We start from the raw sequence: 13,291 nt of genomic DNA, 5'->3' as shown, positions 1-13,291 counted from the left end.
AATGTTACGCATCGTAACTTTGTCCTCGCATGTTTGGAAGCTTGACACGTATTGGTTATCACCTAATAGTTTCAAAAGTTGTTGCATTTCTGACCGAGGGCCCATTTTCAAGACTTTAAGATTGTCCCGTTCATTGTATACTTGCTTGATATTTGAAACGCTATCCGGTTTTTTCGCTTCAAATCGGCAAGTATGTTTCTCGGCCCCACTTTGATTATCGATAAATTCGAAATAATATTCTTCTCTTCTCGGGACAACCGACACACCGTTGGATACCCGTGTAGCTTGGCATCCAAGGCATGATTATGAATTCCAAAAATGAAGCTTAAACGCCACAAATCATCAATCCTCCGAGTCACACGCAACTTAAACGAACACCCACACTTTCTCGATCCTGTGTCTTCGTGTTTTAACACCCGGTTTGTTGGTACATACCTCCCACCCCTCTCGCAATTCAAAACGACAAAAGCTTTCCGTCTACTATTTCCATTGTCGGACCTTAAAATAACAATGCCAATTCCAAGTTTACTAGCTTCACTACGAACCCAATCAAACAATTGTTCACGACAAGCGAAGCTCCGATCATTCGTAAATTGTTGTCGTACATCCACCGCATCGATCATGGATTTAACATCATTAACCAGATCGTTATTAACGTTGACATCTTTCGGAACTACTACGTCATCGGCGACAATGTTGTCCGGATGCACCATACCTAACATATGCAAAAATTAGCAAAAACGGTCAAAAATATTTTTTTTAATGCTGCCAGGCATTATTTCGGAAGTACATTTCCGAAATTTGTTAGGTGACTTATTTCAGAAATGAACTTCCGAACTGACGGAGTTTTCATCACAAAAATCAGCAACAATGTAGTGAAATAGAGGATGATATGAGAGATGTTTACCTCAAATTGTAGCTTTCTATGTTCCCTTTAACGTGATCAACGGTTTGAAACTTGATTTTGAGACGAAAAATGGATTGATATTGATGGAAGTTTTGGAGAGGGTTTGAGTTTGTTTTGGAGAAAAATGATGAAATAGTGAAGGAGGGAAAATGGTATATGAACACATTATTTCAGAAATGTACTTCCGAAATAATAGTTGACTGTTAAAACCAACGTATTTTTTGAAATTTCATGCATTTCGGAAATGGATCTCCGAAAACACCAATTTTTTGATGTTTTCAGAAATGCATTTCCGAAGTCTGAAAAAATCTATAAAAAAAAAAACTTCGGAGATACATCTCCGAAGCAGGGGCAAGTCGGAAATTTCCCTGGAGATCACCCCATAGAGGGGTCAATAAAAAAATTCTCATATAAAATAGGTCAAACATTCACTATTACATAATTAAATATTTTAATAATACTAATTTTCTGCTTTCTCTAATGGGCCTCTGGGCTGATCCCTAACATAGTACATTGTAAAAAACATTTCCATAAACCATATCTCAAAATTATAGTGGCTAACATCTTAAACTCAACAGGATGACTTTAGTATTGTGCATATTACAGAAACCTATCTTGTCAAATCACACCACTAAGCTCAATTTGGAGTAAAGATGTTCCTCCCTCAAAGTCTTTAGTTTCTTGGAGGCTTATGCATGTCAAGCTTCGCGATTGATATTTGGACGGACTTGGTTTTCTAAAGGGAGTGACATTAACTTGCACTTCAATTTAAGTCAAGAGGCTTTGTGATAGAAATTGAACTCCACCATAAAAAGTGGTTGTCCAGCTCTATTTGACATGGTAGGAACCATGATAGATTCAAAAAGAAATATGTTCACTAGAAGAATTATATACTTTGATTTGATCACATCTAATGTCTCTCTCTTTGCTCGATTGTATTGACACTTTTTTATGTGACGAATTTTTATTAGTTGCAACCACCAATTTGCTAAAGAAAATGAAATTTGAAAAATACAAATAAAATAAAGAATATTTGTTGATTAAAAAATTATTCCTTTTTAGAAAAATTGAAATAAATTAAATACTTAAAATTCAAAAAAAAAAAAAAAGTTATTGATAGAATAAGATAAAATAAGATGTGTAATAATATTTAGTTAAAATATAGTGATATTCAAGAGAACTTTTGAATGTAGATAAACTTCAAAATTTTAGTTGGAAAGAAAGTAGATATTAAAAGTAAATATTAAAGAAAAAAAGAATTAATATGTGGTCACTTTCCTTCTTCTTTTTATCTTTTAGAAATTGATGATTTATGATCGATTTTGACACAAAATCATCCTTCCAAATTTCTCTATTTGTTAAATAAGTGGTTTTAACATATATTTAGTGCTTCTTTTTACTTTTTTTTTGTGATTTCGTCATTTTAGTGTGTTGTTATTTGTTTTGATTTCTCGTCTTTGTGCGGTGTATTTTATTTTTCCGTCTTTGTGCGATGTTTATTTGTTTCATATTGAAAGATGAGTTTCGATCTAGTACATATCCAATCTATGACTTTGATGCCATTAACGCTACAGATCCAGAGGCATAAATATTTCGGACATTTCAATATAGTCATAGTTATATTCGTAGGCATATACAATTTGTCGTTTTATGCTATTAACGTAGATGATGTAAGTTTGTTTGCAATTTCATCCTTTTTGTTTTTGGCAATTTTTAATTTATATTGCAACAATGTACTCTATCAATTGGAATAAATGAATTTTTTTAAACAAAAAAAATTAAAGGAATGATTTGAATGTCAATTAACTTTTAAATAAGATTGTTTTTTTTACATACAAGTAAATATACATGTTTAAACATATAATCTTGATTTTAAATTCTCTTTTTCTTTACAATAATTTAATAAAGATTAACTATTAAAGTTTTCCTATCTTCTCTTTTACTTGAGTTTTACATTTCATTCATGAAATCTGAAATGATGGATCTTAAATTACAAAATCTACTCGTGCGGTGAAAAATGTTCTCCTACACCGTCAAATAACAGGGTTTAGAAGGTTAGTATTTTATGCTCAAATCAATTAATAAATCTAAATAATGGAGCAATTTATGATTCAAAGCATACATGTAGATTTGCTGTGAGATACATTATATTATATGAGTTGGAGATTCTTAGAACCACTCCATGTTTACTGGCGTGAAACACAGGGGTTTGGTATATCATATCTAACACTGAGTAACTGTTAGCTAGATTTTTCGACATATCTCAAATGTTCAATAAATTTAGAAAAGTTTAAAACACTTGAAGAAATTCAGCCAAGTATTTTGGTATTCCTTTGACGAGATGCTAAATTGATGGTTTGACAGATTATTTCAAAGGAATGTGTCGAAAGTCCCACGCGCGCACAAGTCTTGGAAACTTAGTGAGTTTTCTTGGTTGATTTCGAGGATTTTTCTACTGAGGAAGTTGAAATGTGGAACAAGGTTAAGTAACGGTTTTTTGGCCTTATTTGTATGCGAATGACGCGTGGAAGCGAGGGAAAGGAGAAATGCATGCAAGTGAAGACGTGTCCGTTGCTGAATAAAGGAGTATTCATGATAGTTATTTAGATTTCATTATTAATAAGAAAATTCTAGCGTTAGGTTTCATGTGTTGCAATTATTACAGAAACTTATTATACTTAAAGTATCTGAGCGAAAGTGAGAAAATAGTTCAACTGAGTGCAATGTATGTGTTCAAACACCACAATTTATTTATACAATGTCTTTTGCACTAAGTTATTTTCCCGCGCTTTTACTTTCTATCAAAATCTAAACTTTCTCGGCCTTTACATTCTTTTTCCTCTTTTTACTTTATCCTAAAGATTTAACCTACATTGAAATCTATGTCCTTTACACAGAAAATCATACAAAAACATCAGAAGCTTTGTATACTTTGTCCTAGGATCATCTAATCGATCCTGCAAATAACCTTTTTGGGAGGACTAACGCTTGTTTACTAAAATTTACGGCGAATAGTAGCAATTAGTATAATAAATTGAATATGAGTTTGATCATTATATTAGTATTAAACCCTCAACCATTTTGTCGATACACCTTTGAACACATAATTTGGCATATTTGTCGTTCAACATATTTTTAATGAAATAGTTAGGAAAAGATTATCCTTAAAATGTATTTGAAAAACATATCTTTAAATGTAAAATAAAAATTATAAAAAAAAATGTTATATTTAAAAAAGTTGACTTAATCACAAATTTGTTTCTCATATTTTTGGAATATTGACATGTTGACGTAAGTTAGTCTCTTTATTATAAATTTAATTTTTCTCTTACATTTTTATTTCGAAAATTGATAACATTTTTATGTTTTTAATGACATTTTTATGTTTTTAATGAATGTAAAATTTAAATTTTGTATCTTTCAAATTCTATAAAACTTATAAAAATAATTATTTGTCAATTTTCAAAAGTGACGCGTCATTTAAAATAAACATGTAATTAATTTTAATTTTAAATACAGAGTATAAAAGAAGATCAAAATTATTTAAATTGAAAATAAGATATTAAATTTGCATCTTAAAGGGATCAAAATTATAATTGATTGAAAAATATCAAAAAAATATGAAAATTAATTTCGTAAATAAACTAAAATAAAAAGTCGAAAGTGTAATTGAATTAAAAATTGAATTATTAAATAATTTTATTGATAAAATTTTAAAATAATTAAATTCTAAAAATGTTAAAACAAAACTAGAAATAATATTCAAAAAAATAGAAAATAAACAAAAAAAAAGTTACGTAAGTGATAAGATCAAAATGAATGTGTTATAATTTCTTACAATATGTTAAGTAAAAACTAGTCTAAAAATGAATAAAATTTAGGTATAAAGTTAGAAGTGCATTAATTTACCATAGATTATTTTTGAAAAAAAAAAGTAATTTATTTTCCTTTTATACATTAATTGATGATAAGGACTACTTCCACCTCGGCACTACCTCATAACAAATTTTCAATTCAAATTATAATACTTATAAAAATAATTAGATATATTAATTCTAATAATAAAAATTCTTTTTTTGGAATGGCCAAGATAATAATAAAATTAAAAGCTGGTCAGAGCATAAATAAATGACAAACCAGAATAATACAAAGTTTTCCATGATAATTTATAATTAAAAATTAATATCATTTATTATAACAGATAGTATAATAGTAGAAAAAGTTACTGATAAATATGAATTTATTTAGTAAAAAGACAATTTTATTTTTGAAGTCAAAGAGAGTATTATGCATTATTCACCAAGTACATTATGTTCTATTTTTACCGCAGTGACTTTCCTAGCAGTAATTCTCCATCAATCACATCGACACACGTCTCACCTCACATCCATTTCCTATATAAACCATCCCGTTCTTCTCGTTCCTCGATATCACAATTCTCCGATTTCTTCTCTTCTTTCTCCTTTTCTCACATCGCGCGATTTCGGGTCGGGTCCTACATTTCTGGAGCCATCACCGGAATCTTCCGCCGACAGGAGAAAGAAATGACAGGATCATTATTCTCAAGATTGATCCTCCGCCGATCTTCACAGCAGAACAGATTCATCGTTCAACGAGGCATTTCTCAGTCCGCAGCCGAGAGAACAAAAGACACTCTTCCCGCCGAACCACCTGTATTACCGGCGTTTGATCATATTCCAACACCGTACTCCGGTCCCTCCGGTGACGATATCATTGCGAAGCGTAGGGAGTATCTTAGCCCTTCAATCTTCCATGCGTACAAATCACCGGTGAGGCTCATCGCACCGGATAATTCCTCGCTAAATAATAATAAAAACTGCAATAACGTATCTGATTATAGCCGTAGACAATTAACATCACTTTGATTGTTATTATTTCCGTTAAATTATAACGGTAAATGAAATTAATGATCTAAATGAGAATTAACTGATGATTACAGTTGAACGTCGTGGAAGGGAAGAGACAGTACCTTTTCGATGAAAACGGGAGGAGGTACCTTGATGCGTTTGGAGGGATTGCTACGGTGTGCTGCGGGCACTGCCACCCTGATGTAGTCGCAGCAATCGTGGAACAAACGAAGAAGTTACAGCACTCAACGGTTTTGTATCTGAATCATGCCGTTACTGATTTTGCTGAAGCTTTGGCTTCTAAGCTTCCCGGTAATCTTAAGGTACGGTTTTCTTTTCTTTCAACGTCACTTTTTTTCAATTAGTATTTTTTTTTTTATGGAATTTAATTTAATATATGTTTATAAATTTGACATTTTGTCAACTAGACGTAATATTTCAATCCAGTTGAGATAATTAAACATTTTTAGACTTTTATAGTTTTTTATTTATTTTGAAAAACCTGTTTAATAAGTAAAAAATATTATGTTAATGTATTTGTTATATCTAATAATTATTTGGTTAAAATTGTCCGTGGAAAGGTGCTAAGTTAAATTTTATAGTAAAAAAAAAATAGTTTAGTAAATTCCGTTAAATAGCTCTGCAAAAATATTAGATGTAGGGTAGTGAATTTGAACTTCTCATGATTGTTTGTCATTAAAAGGAGCTAAATTAAATTTTATTGTAAAAATAATAGTTTAGAAAACTCGGTTAAACCAACTCGGTTAATAATTATAGAGAAACCTTATATATGAGAGCGTTGATTTAAACCTTTGATATCTCAATTCTTCGTGTTTAAAAAATAGTTCAGTAAATTTAATGTCAACATCCATAAACTTTATTTTTCTTTTCTGTTTTGATAAAATTACTAAACTCTCTTTTAATTAATTAAAATAATTTTTTTAACAATTTTTAATATTTATGGAACAAATTCTTGAAAAAGTATTTTAAAAAATAATTTTTATTTATTTTCAGTAAAATCAAAATTAGCTAACTTTTTAGTGAGTGTGAGATATTTTTTGTTCTATTTAATGAGAATATGTTATGAGAACGAAAGGAGTAGCAGTTTTTAATCATCTAAAATAAAACATATTAAAATATTTTTACACTGTCAACCAATCATCACCCATGTATCCAATTAAATCATTTTTTTATTTAAAAAAAACTTAATGACAAGGCACATTTATGATTTTCTATTGGATGACAGTGTAAAACTATTTTACACTGTCAGTGCACTACCTTTTAACTCTAAAAAATATTTTAGTTTTTATATAAATATTATTAAACATATTTAAAGAAAAATAAAATTTTCCACTAGTGTTTAATTTAAGGGATGTCCTTACTCTTTAATTTTTCAATCATATACAAAAATTTGTATAAAAAATAAATTGATATATTTAATTTAAAGTAGAATCAAATATATAAACATTTTTATTTATAATTAAAAAGGGACATAATTGTTAGCATAACCCGTTTAATTTAACACTACTATACATGTATATATGTATGGGATAGATGCTGCGCTGGCGTGGGTGATATTGATGCTAATTGGTTTCGTGGCCAAAAGATAATGTTTGTTGTCCATATCAACAACAATAACATCAGTCACCTAATAATAATTCACACGAGAAACCAAACTATCTATTTAAATACACTCAATTATATATGTAGGTGGCATTTTTTACAAACTCTGGAACAGAAGCAAACGAATTGGCAATGCTGATAGCAAGGTTGTACACCGGATGCAATGATATAATTTCAATTAGAAATTCTTACCATGGGAATGCAAGTGGGACAATGGGGGCCACAGCTCAAAGCATCTGGAAATTTAATGTCGTTCAGGTAATATATTATTATTTTTTTAACTAGATACAAACGAAAGTTCATCATTAATATAGGAAAATGAAGATAAATTGCTTTTGTTAAATATTGGAGTACTTGTTTTCCTAAGATTGGGCAAAAATTTACGGCACTGTATTCTTTTATAATTATATGTTTAACTTATAGCAACGATACTTATTTGGCCAGTGGAATGGACTAACACGTCAATGTAGCTGACGCGTAGTTTCACTAAACTTTATATGCATGTATGTGTGTGATAGCAACAGCAACGGAGTTTGGCATCTTTGGGGACATTTCTATCAACTATGAAAGTGACCCCTTATTATCTGTACTAATAAAAATAGGAACAGATCTGTGGAAACTATGTTTGTTCGGATAAGTTTTGAAAGTGCCAGGATAATGATTTATTATGATAATGAAAGTGTGGACCCCTCTTGAACAATTAATCTTAAAATTATGTCATTATGTGTTGTCTTATTCATTCTCAATTATGTCATTATGTATCTTGCCAATTCTCATGTGAGTTCTTCACATGCAAATGCAAACTTGTGTATTTTTTTTCCTCTCTTTTCTATGTTCCTTCCCATTTCAAGCACCAATTCTTTTAACTGAGTTTTCTACTTTGTTTAACAGTTTTTCCTTTTTGTTGTTGCTTTGTGTACCACTAGTCTGGTGTTCATCATGCAGTAAATCCAGACCCTTACAGAGGTATTTTTGGCTCTGATGGAGAGAAGTATGCACGAGATGTCCAAGATATCATTAACTTTGGAACTTTCGGAAATGTTGCTGCATTCATGTCTGAATCTATACAGGTATATATCAAAGTGAAGCATATATGAATTCCATCTCAATCATGTCTTTGTGATAAAAAATGCAGTTTTAGATATAAACCATGCGCGTCATTATTCATTTGATCATGTTTTTAAATTGAGCTTGCGGTTATGATGCAAAGTTCAATATAACGGAATATTGTGGTTGAAATTGTGGTTGTAACTGTTGCAGAGACCTCAAAATCCTTAATATTTAGATAATAGACCTCAAAATTGCCTAATAATACTAATTGTGTAAGCTGATGTATCATGGAGTAAATCTGTATGGTATATAACTTCCAAAATGAATTGGTAATATAATGCTCTTGTTGTTTATGGTAGGGAGTGGGGGGCATTGTTGAATTGGCACCTGGTTACTTGTCTGCTGCCTATGACAGTGTTAAAAAAGCTGGAGGTCTTTGTATTGCTGACGAGGTTCAAGCTGGGTTTGCTCGCACTGGTAGCCATTTCTGGGGATTTGAAGCCCATGGTGTTCAACCTGATATAGTAACAATGGCAAAGGTAATTCATCTCTCTTTGTCGAAGTAGAAAGATACAACCTTCACTTAATTTAGCAAACAGAACAACCCAACAGTCTGCGCCGCCAATGAATATAGAATACTTTCCCTTGTCTACTCAGAAAGTGATGCTTAGACTATAAGAATTGCGATAGTGATAGCGACTGAAATTTAGAACCTTGCATATATCTATCTATGTCTACATACATGTTATGTGTGCTTTATCAAGTATCTATGCTCATCATTGTTGGCTTGTTTTGTTGATTTTTCCTTTGGCAGGGTATTGGAAATGGCATTCCTCTCGGCGCTGTTGTAACTACTCCTGAGATTGCAAAGGCTTTGACTCACAGAAATTACTTTAACACCTTTGGTGGAAACCCTGTTTGTACAGCGGCAGGATTGGCTGTTCTAAAAGTAATAGAGAAGGAAAAGCTCCAAGAAAATGCATTTGTAGTGGGATCCCATTTGAAAGAGAGGCTTAATGCACTCAAAGACAAATATGAAAGTAAGATTTCATCCCATATACTTGCTCATCTAAGAATTTTGTTTGCTTTTATTTGTTTCTAATCGGTTTTTCTGTTTTCTACTATAGTAATCGGTGATGTGAGAGGAAAAGGATTCATGCTTGGAGTTGAACTTGTCACCGACCGTGAACTGAAAACACCAGCAAAAGAAGAAACCCTGCATGTAATGGAACAATTGAAAGGTAAAGTCTCGAATCTCAATCCCGATAAGCTAAGTTGTCCCGGATTTCCTGCAGCATTCGAAACAATCTAGCCATATTTTTATCTGTTTTCCGTGTCACTAACCAGTTTTTCTGCTGTTACCGCAGATTTAGGAGTGCTGGTTGGAAAAGGTGGCTATTATGGAAATGTATTCCGAATTACACCTCCCTTATGTTTCAGCAAAGAAGATGCAGGTTAGCTTCTAATTCTCTCTTTTGTTAACATTAGATAAATTAATACTACTAGCCTTAGTTTTATTAATTACAGGTTTTTATATTTATGTTTGCAGATTTCCTAGTGGATGCGATGGACTACACCTTATCTAGAATTTGAACTGCGAAGCATAAATAAGATGCAGTGTAAATAAATGTCAACTATGTTTTATGATGTTAATAACTTAATCTCTACTAGATTATCATCTATCTCGACTCTAGCAAGTAAAATTTTAAATTTTACATGCAGATTTTAGACCTACATAGTTGCAAACCGCCTTGGTGGAAAACGAATGAGCCAACAACTCGTTGTCTCTTGGTTATCTTTTCTCTTCCCATTTTTGTTGGCTGTTCTTTTATTTTCATGCATACGCCAATTCACGCATTTCTTCCTTTTCGTCGTAGTATATCTCTTTTGAAAAAAAAACATATTATTTCTCTAGTTTTAAGTTATCGTTGATTCTACGCTACTGAAAGCTGAAACTAGAATTTCATTTTGAGCAATTGGAAGCTTAATTCTTGGCTTCTAGCAATCAATATGCACTAAAAGGAAAATACACAAAGGCTATCTCTGTTTTGTATGAGTTATGCATCTCAATCTAGTTCATGTTTCTTCTCTTTGTTATCAATAAAATTTTCTTGTCCAAGGATTTGGACAGTATTCTAAAATCTGCACTATTTGAGGAAGTATTGGATCTTGATGAAATTACCAGATGCAGGATTCAAGTATGTAATATGCTGATTTAAGAACAAGATGGTGAGCCATTATTGTTGAATAGCTATTGAAGTCTATATAATGTAATATTAGATGATAATCCTATGTTTATTTCCTAAGTTAGTTATGTGCTAAATTAGTTTCTATTGTTTAGTTGAGTTAGTTATATACTTGTTAACCATATCAAACTTCTCTTAACATTAGCTCACTTCAAGTGACTACCCTGTCTTGTATAAATAGGAGTTCTGTCCTTGTAATTCCTTGTGCAATAATAAGAAAATACATGATATTCATCAATAGCTCTATGTTGTCTTATGGTATCACCAGAAATAGAATAAATTCAAGAATCATCATCTTCCCGCGTTTCAAGATCTCCACTACAACCAACAATGATGGTTACACTTGAAATCAATGATTCTTCCTCCATCAACAACAATACCAACAACAATCAACAACCTTTCAAACCCAGCTCTAGATCAATCAAACATATATCCAGCAAAAAATGTGGGTGCGATCTTGGTTACACCTCCATAGATGACTTCACATCACACTTGAATCTACCCCATGAAATAAAAATATGAGACAAGACCTATAATTATGCAGTTCATTATCTATGTTCAAATATATTTTGGCAAGAAAATGCAAACCAGCAAAATTGAAAGTGGCAAGGAGTTATTCATGACAAATTTCTAGAACACTCATGGAATTTTGCATAAGAGATCTTGAGTGAAAACTCCACAGAAAAATGCAATTGCATAGAGAAAGCATAAGCATGTCCTCAATGTCACAAGAGCAATCATGTTTTAATGCAATTTATTTAAGGTCTTTTAGAACTATGATGTTAATCATGTTGTGTTTATCATCAACGGTCTCTCATCTCGTATATTGACCTCCAAATTTCCCTATGAACTCCTTCATACCACTCATCCTAATTCTATTGACAACAAAGATTTTGGATGCATATCATTTGCTTTAACTATTTTACAAGGTCCCCTCAAACTTGTCCTCGGGCCAAGAAATTCATATTCCTTGATTACAAATAAGAAATCAAAAATTACTATGTTGATCAAGTGACTTCAAACACATGAGAGTGGGGAGGAGAGTGAATTATGATATTAAAAATTTGTGATTAATTTATATTTATGTTAAAAGGATATGAATTATATAGAAGAAAGATGGAGATGAAGAGCGATACGCAACAGAAATTAAAATAAAGAGTACACTACATGCTTATACAGATTGTGCCTAACCACTTTGCCTACTCATGTCTCCAAGAGTTTCTTCTTGAGAGTTCTACTCAAATTAGACTTGAGTTACTAGATCAGCCCACAGACCTTTAACAATAATTAAACAGAGCTTTTACACATATTTAACTTAACTCAAAAACCTTTACCCAAACTTTTTTAAGATTTAGCTTGCAACTTTAAGTCCTTTAAAAATTAATTTTAGAAGAGAGTTTCACTCTTGAATAAATCTAATTAATCACAACACCAATTTCAACACAACTCTCACAAAAGTTTTCCAATTTTTTAGCACTACCGACAATTCTCGTGAAAAAACAAATTCAAAATATAGGGAGTAAAGAAAACATAGAGAAATTTACATTCAGAGTTTTGGTGCAAAGAGAAATGAGGAGAAACATCTTTTATGAAAAAAATTCTTTGGCTCAACAAAAGGAATGATTCATGGACTATTTAATTGATTTAATCGATTAATCCTAACTGGTAATCGATTAAAATATTTTCAAAAATGGCAACCCTTATTCAAAAAAGAAAACCCTAAAACGACTACATGGATTAACCCGATTAAAGGTTTTTCTAATCGATTAAGAGGTCTTTCACCTTGTTATAATTGACTGGAACAATGCCTTACTCAATTAGGCAGTGTGTAAACTTCCTTAATTGATTAGAGAAGATTTCTTAGGGTCTGTTTGGTAAAAATAGCGGTTGACTGATAAGATAGCTGATAGCTTATAGCTTATGACTGATGGCTGATGACTGATGACTTGTAGCTTATAGCGGATGGTTGAGACTGATAGCTTATAAGCTCATTGAAGTGTTTGGTAAAATTAGCGGTTCAATTAACTTATAAATGTAAAATGACATAAAAGATATTTAATATATAAATATTTTATTTTAAATTAAAATAAATTATAAGGGTTAAAAATGGATTTTAATTGAAATAATAAGGATAAAAAAGGAAGAAAAAATAATAAGCTATAAGACATAAGCTAAAACGCTATTTGAAATAGCGTCTGGAAAATAAGCTATAAGCTAGTAAAATAAGCTATAAGCTCGTGACGAAAAGACTGTTACCAAACGGGTCTAAATTATCATATGAGCTTATAAGACATAAGACATTAGCTATAAGCTCGAAAATATGTCTTACCAAACAGAGCCTTAGTCAATTTCATACGAGCCTTGATATGTTTTCAAAATATTTTAAAAAATCAGAAGGGTTTGTAAAAAATTGGGCGTATGTGGACTGTCTCATTACTTCAAGACTTACTCTAAAATGCTAAGCACATGACAATACGAGCTTTCTCACTTTATTTTTTCAAACTTCAAAATCCTCTGGTTATCCATCAACTTGATTAGCATTTTAATTAGATTAGTATATTGATTGTCTGATGAGACTTTAGACATTTTCTTGATCA

General features: G+C 31.3%; 1 protein-coding gene across 2 annotated transcripts; it reads left to right on the top strand.

Annotated features, from left to right (window-relative positions):
• The first annotated feature begins 5,330 nt into the window (after nucleotides 1-5,330).
• Nucleotides 5,331-10,243, top strand: LOC131609456 (alanine--glyoxylate aminotransferase 2 homolog 3, mitochondrial-like). 2 transcript variants are annotated; one of them, XM_058881150.1, is made up of 10 exons: nucleotides 5,331-5,697; nucleotides 5,868-6,098; nucleotides 7,486-7,656; nucleotides 8,325-8,468; nucleotides 8,808-8,987; nucleotides 9,263-9,488; nucleotides 9,576-9,689; nucleotides 9,816-9,902; nucleotides 9,998-10,067; nucleotides 10,171-10,243. In XM_058881150.1, the coding sequence occupies exons 1-9, from the start codon at nucleotides 5,452-5,454 to the stop codon at nucleotides 10,039-10,041; spliced, it is 1,443 nt and encodes a 480-aa protein (XP_058737133.1). In that variant the 5' UTR covers nucleotides 5,331-5,451; the 3' UTR covers nucleotides 10,042-10,067; nucleotides 10,171-10,243. The 2 variants fall into 2 exon arrangements, with proteins under 2 accessions (XP_058737133.1, XP_058737132.1); XM_058881149.1 differs by having other exon boundaries at nucleotides 9,998-10,243.
• The last annotated feature ends 3,048 nt before the right edge of the window (nucleotides 10,244-13,291 follow it).

Source organism: Vicia villosa, linkage group LG6, assembly GCF_029867415.1.
Source record: "Vicia villosa cultivar HV-30 ecotype Madison, WI linkage group LG6, Vvil1.0, whole genome shotgun sequence".
Classification (NCBI taxonomy): domain Eukaryota; kingdom Viridiplantae; phylum Streptophyta; class Magnoliopsida; order Fabales; family Fabaceae; genus Vicia; species Vicia villosa.
This window is presented reverse-complemented; position numbering and strand designations above follow the sequence as displayed.

Bases quoted from the DNA above. Each gene is read 5' to 3' on its own strand.
- LOC131609456 (XM_058881150.1), top strand. From the start codon at position 5,452: ATGACAGGATCATTATTCTCAAGATTGATCCTCCGCCGATCTTCACAG. The intron at 6,099-7,485 runs GTACGGTTTTCT...TTATATATGTAG, and splicing joins AGCTTCCCGGTAATCTTAAG to GTGGCATTTTTTACAAACTC. The intron at 8,988-9,262 runs GTAATTCATCTC...TTCCTTTGGCAG, and splicing joins ATATAGTAACAATGGCAAAG to GGTATTGGAAATGGCATTCC.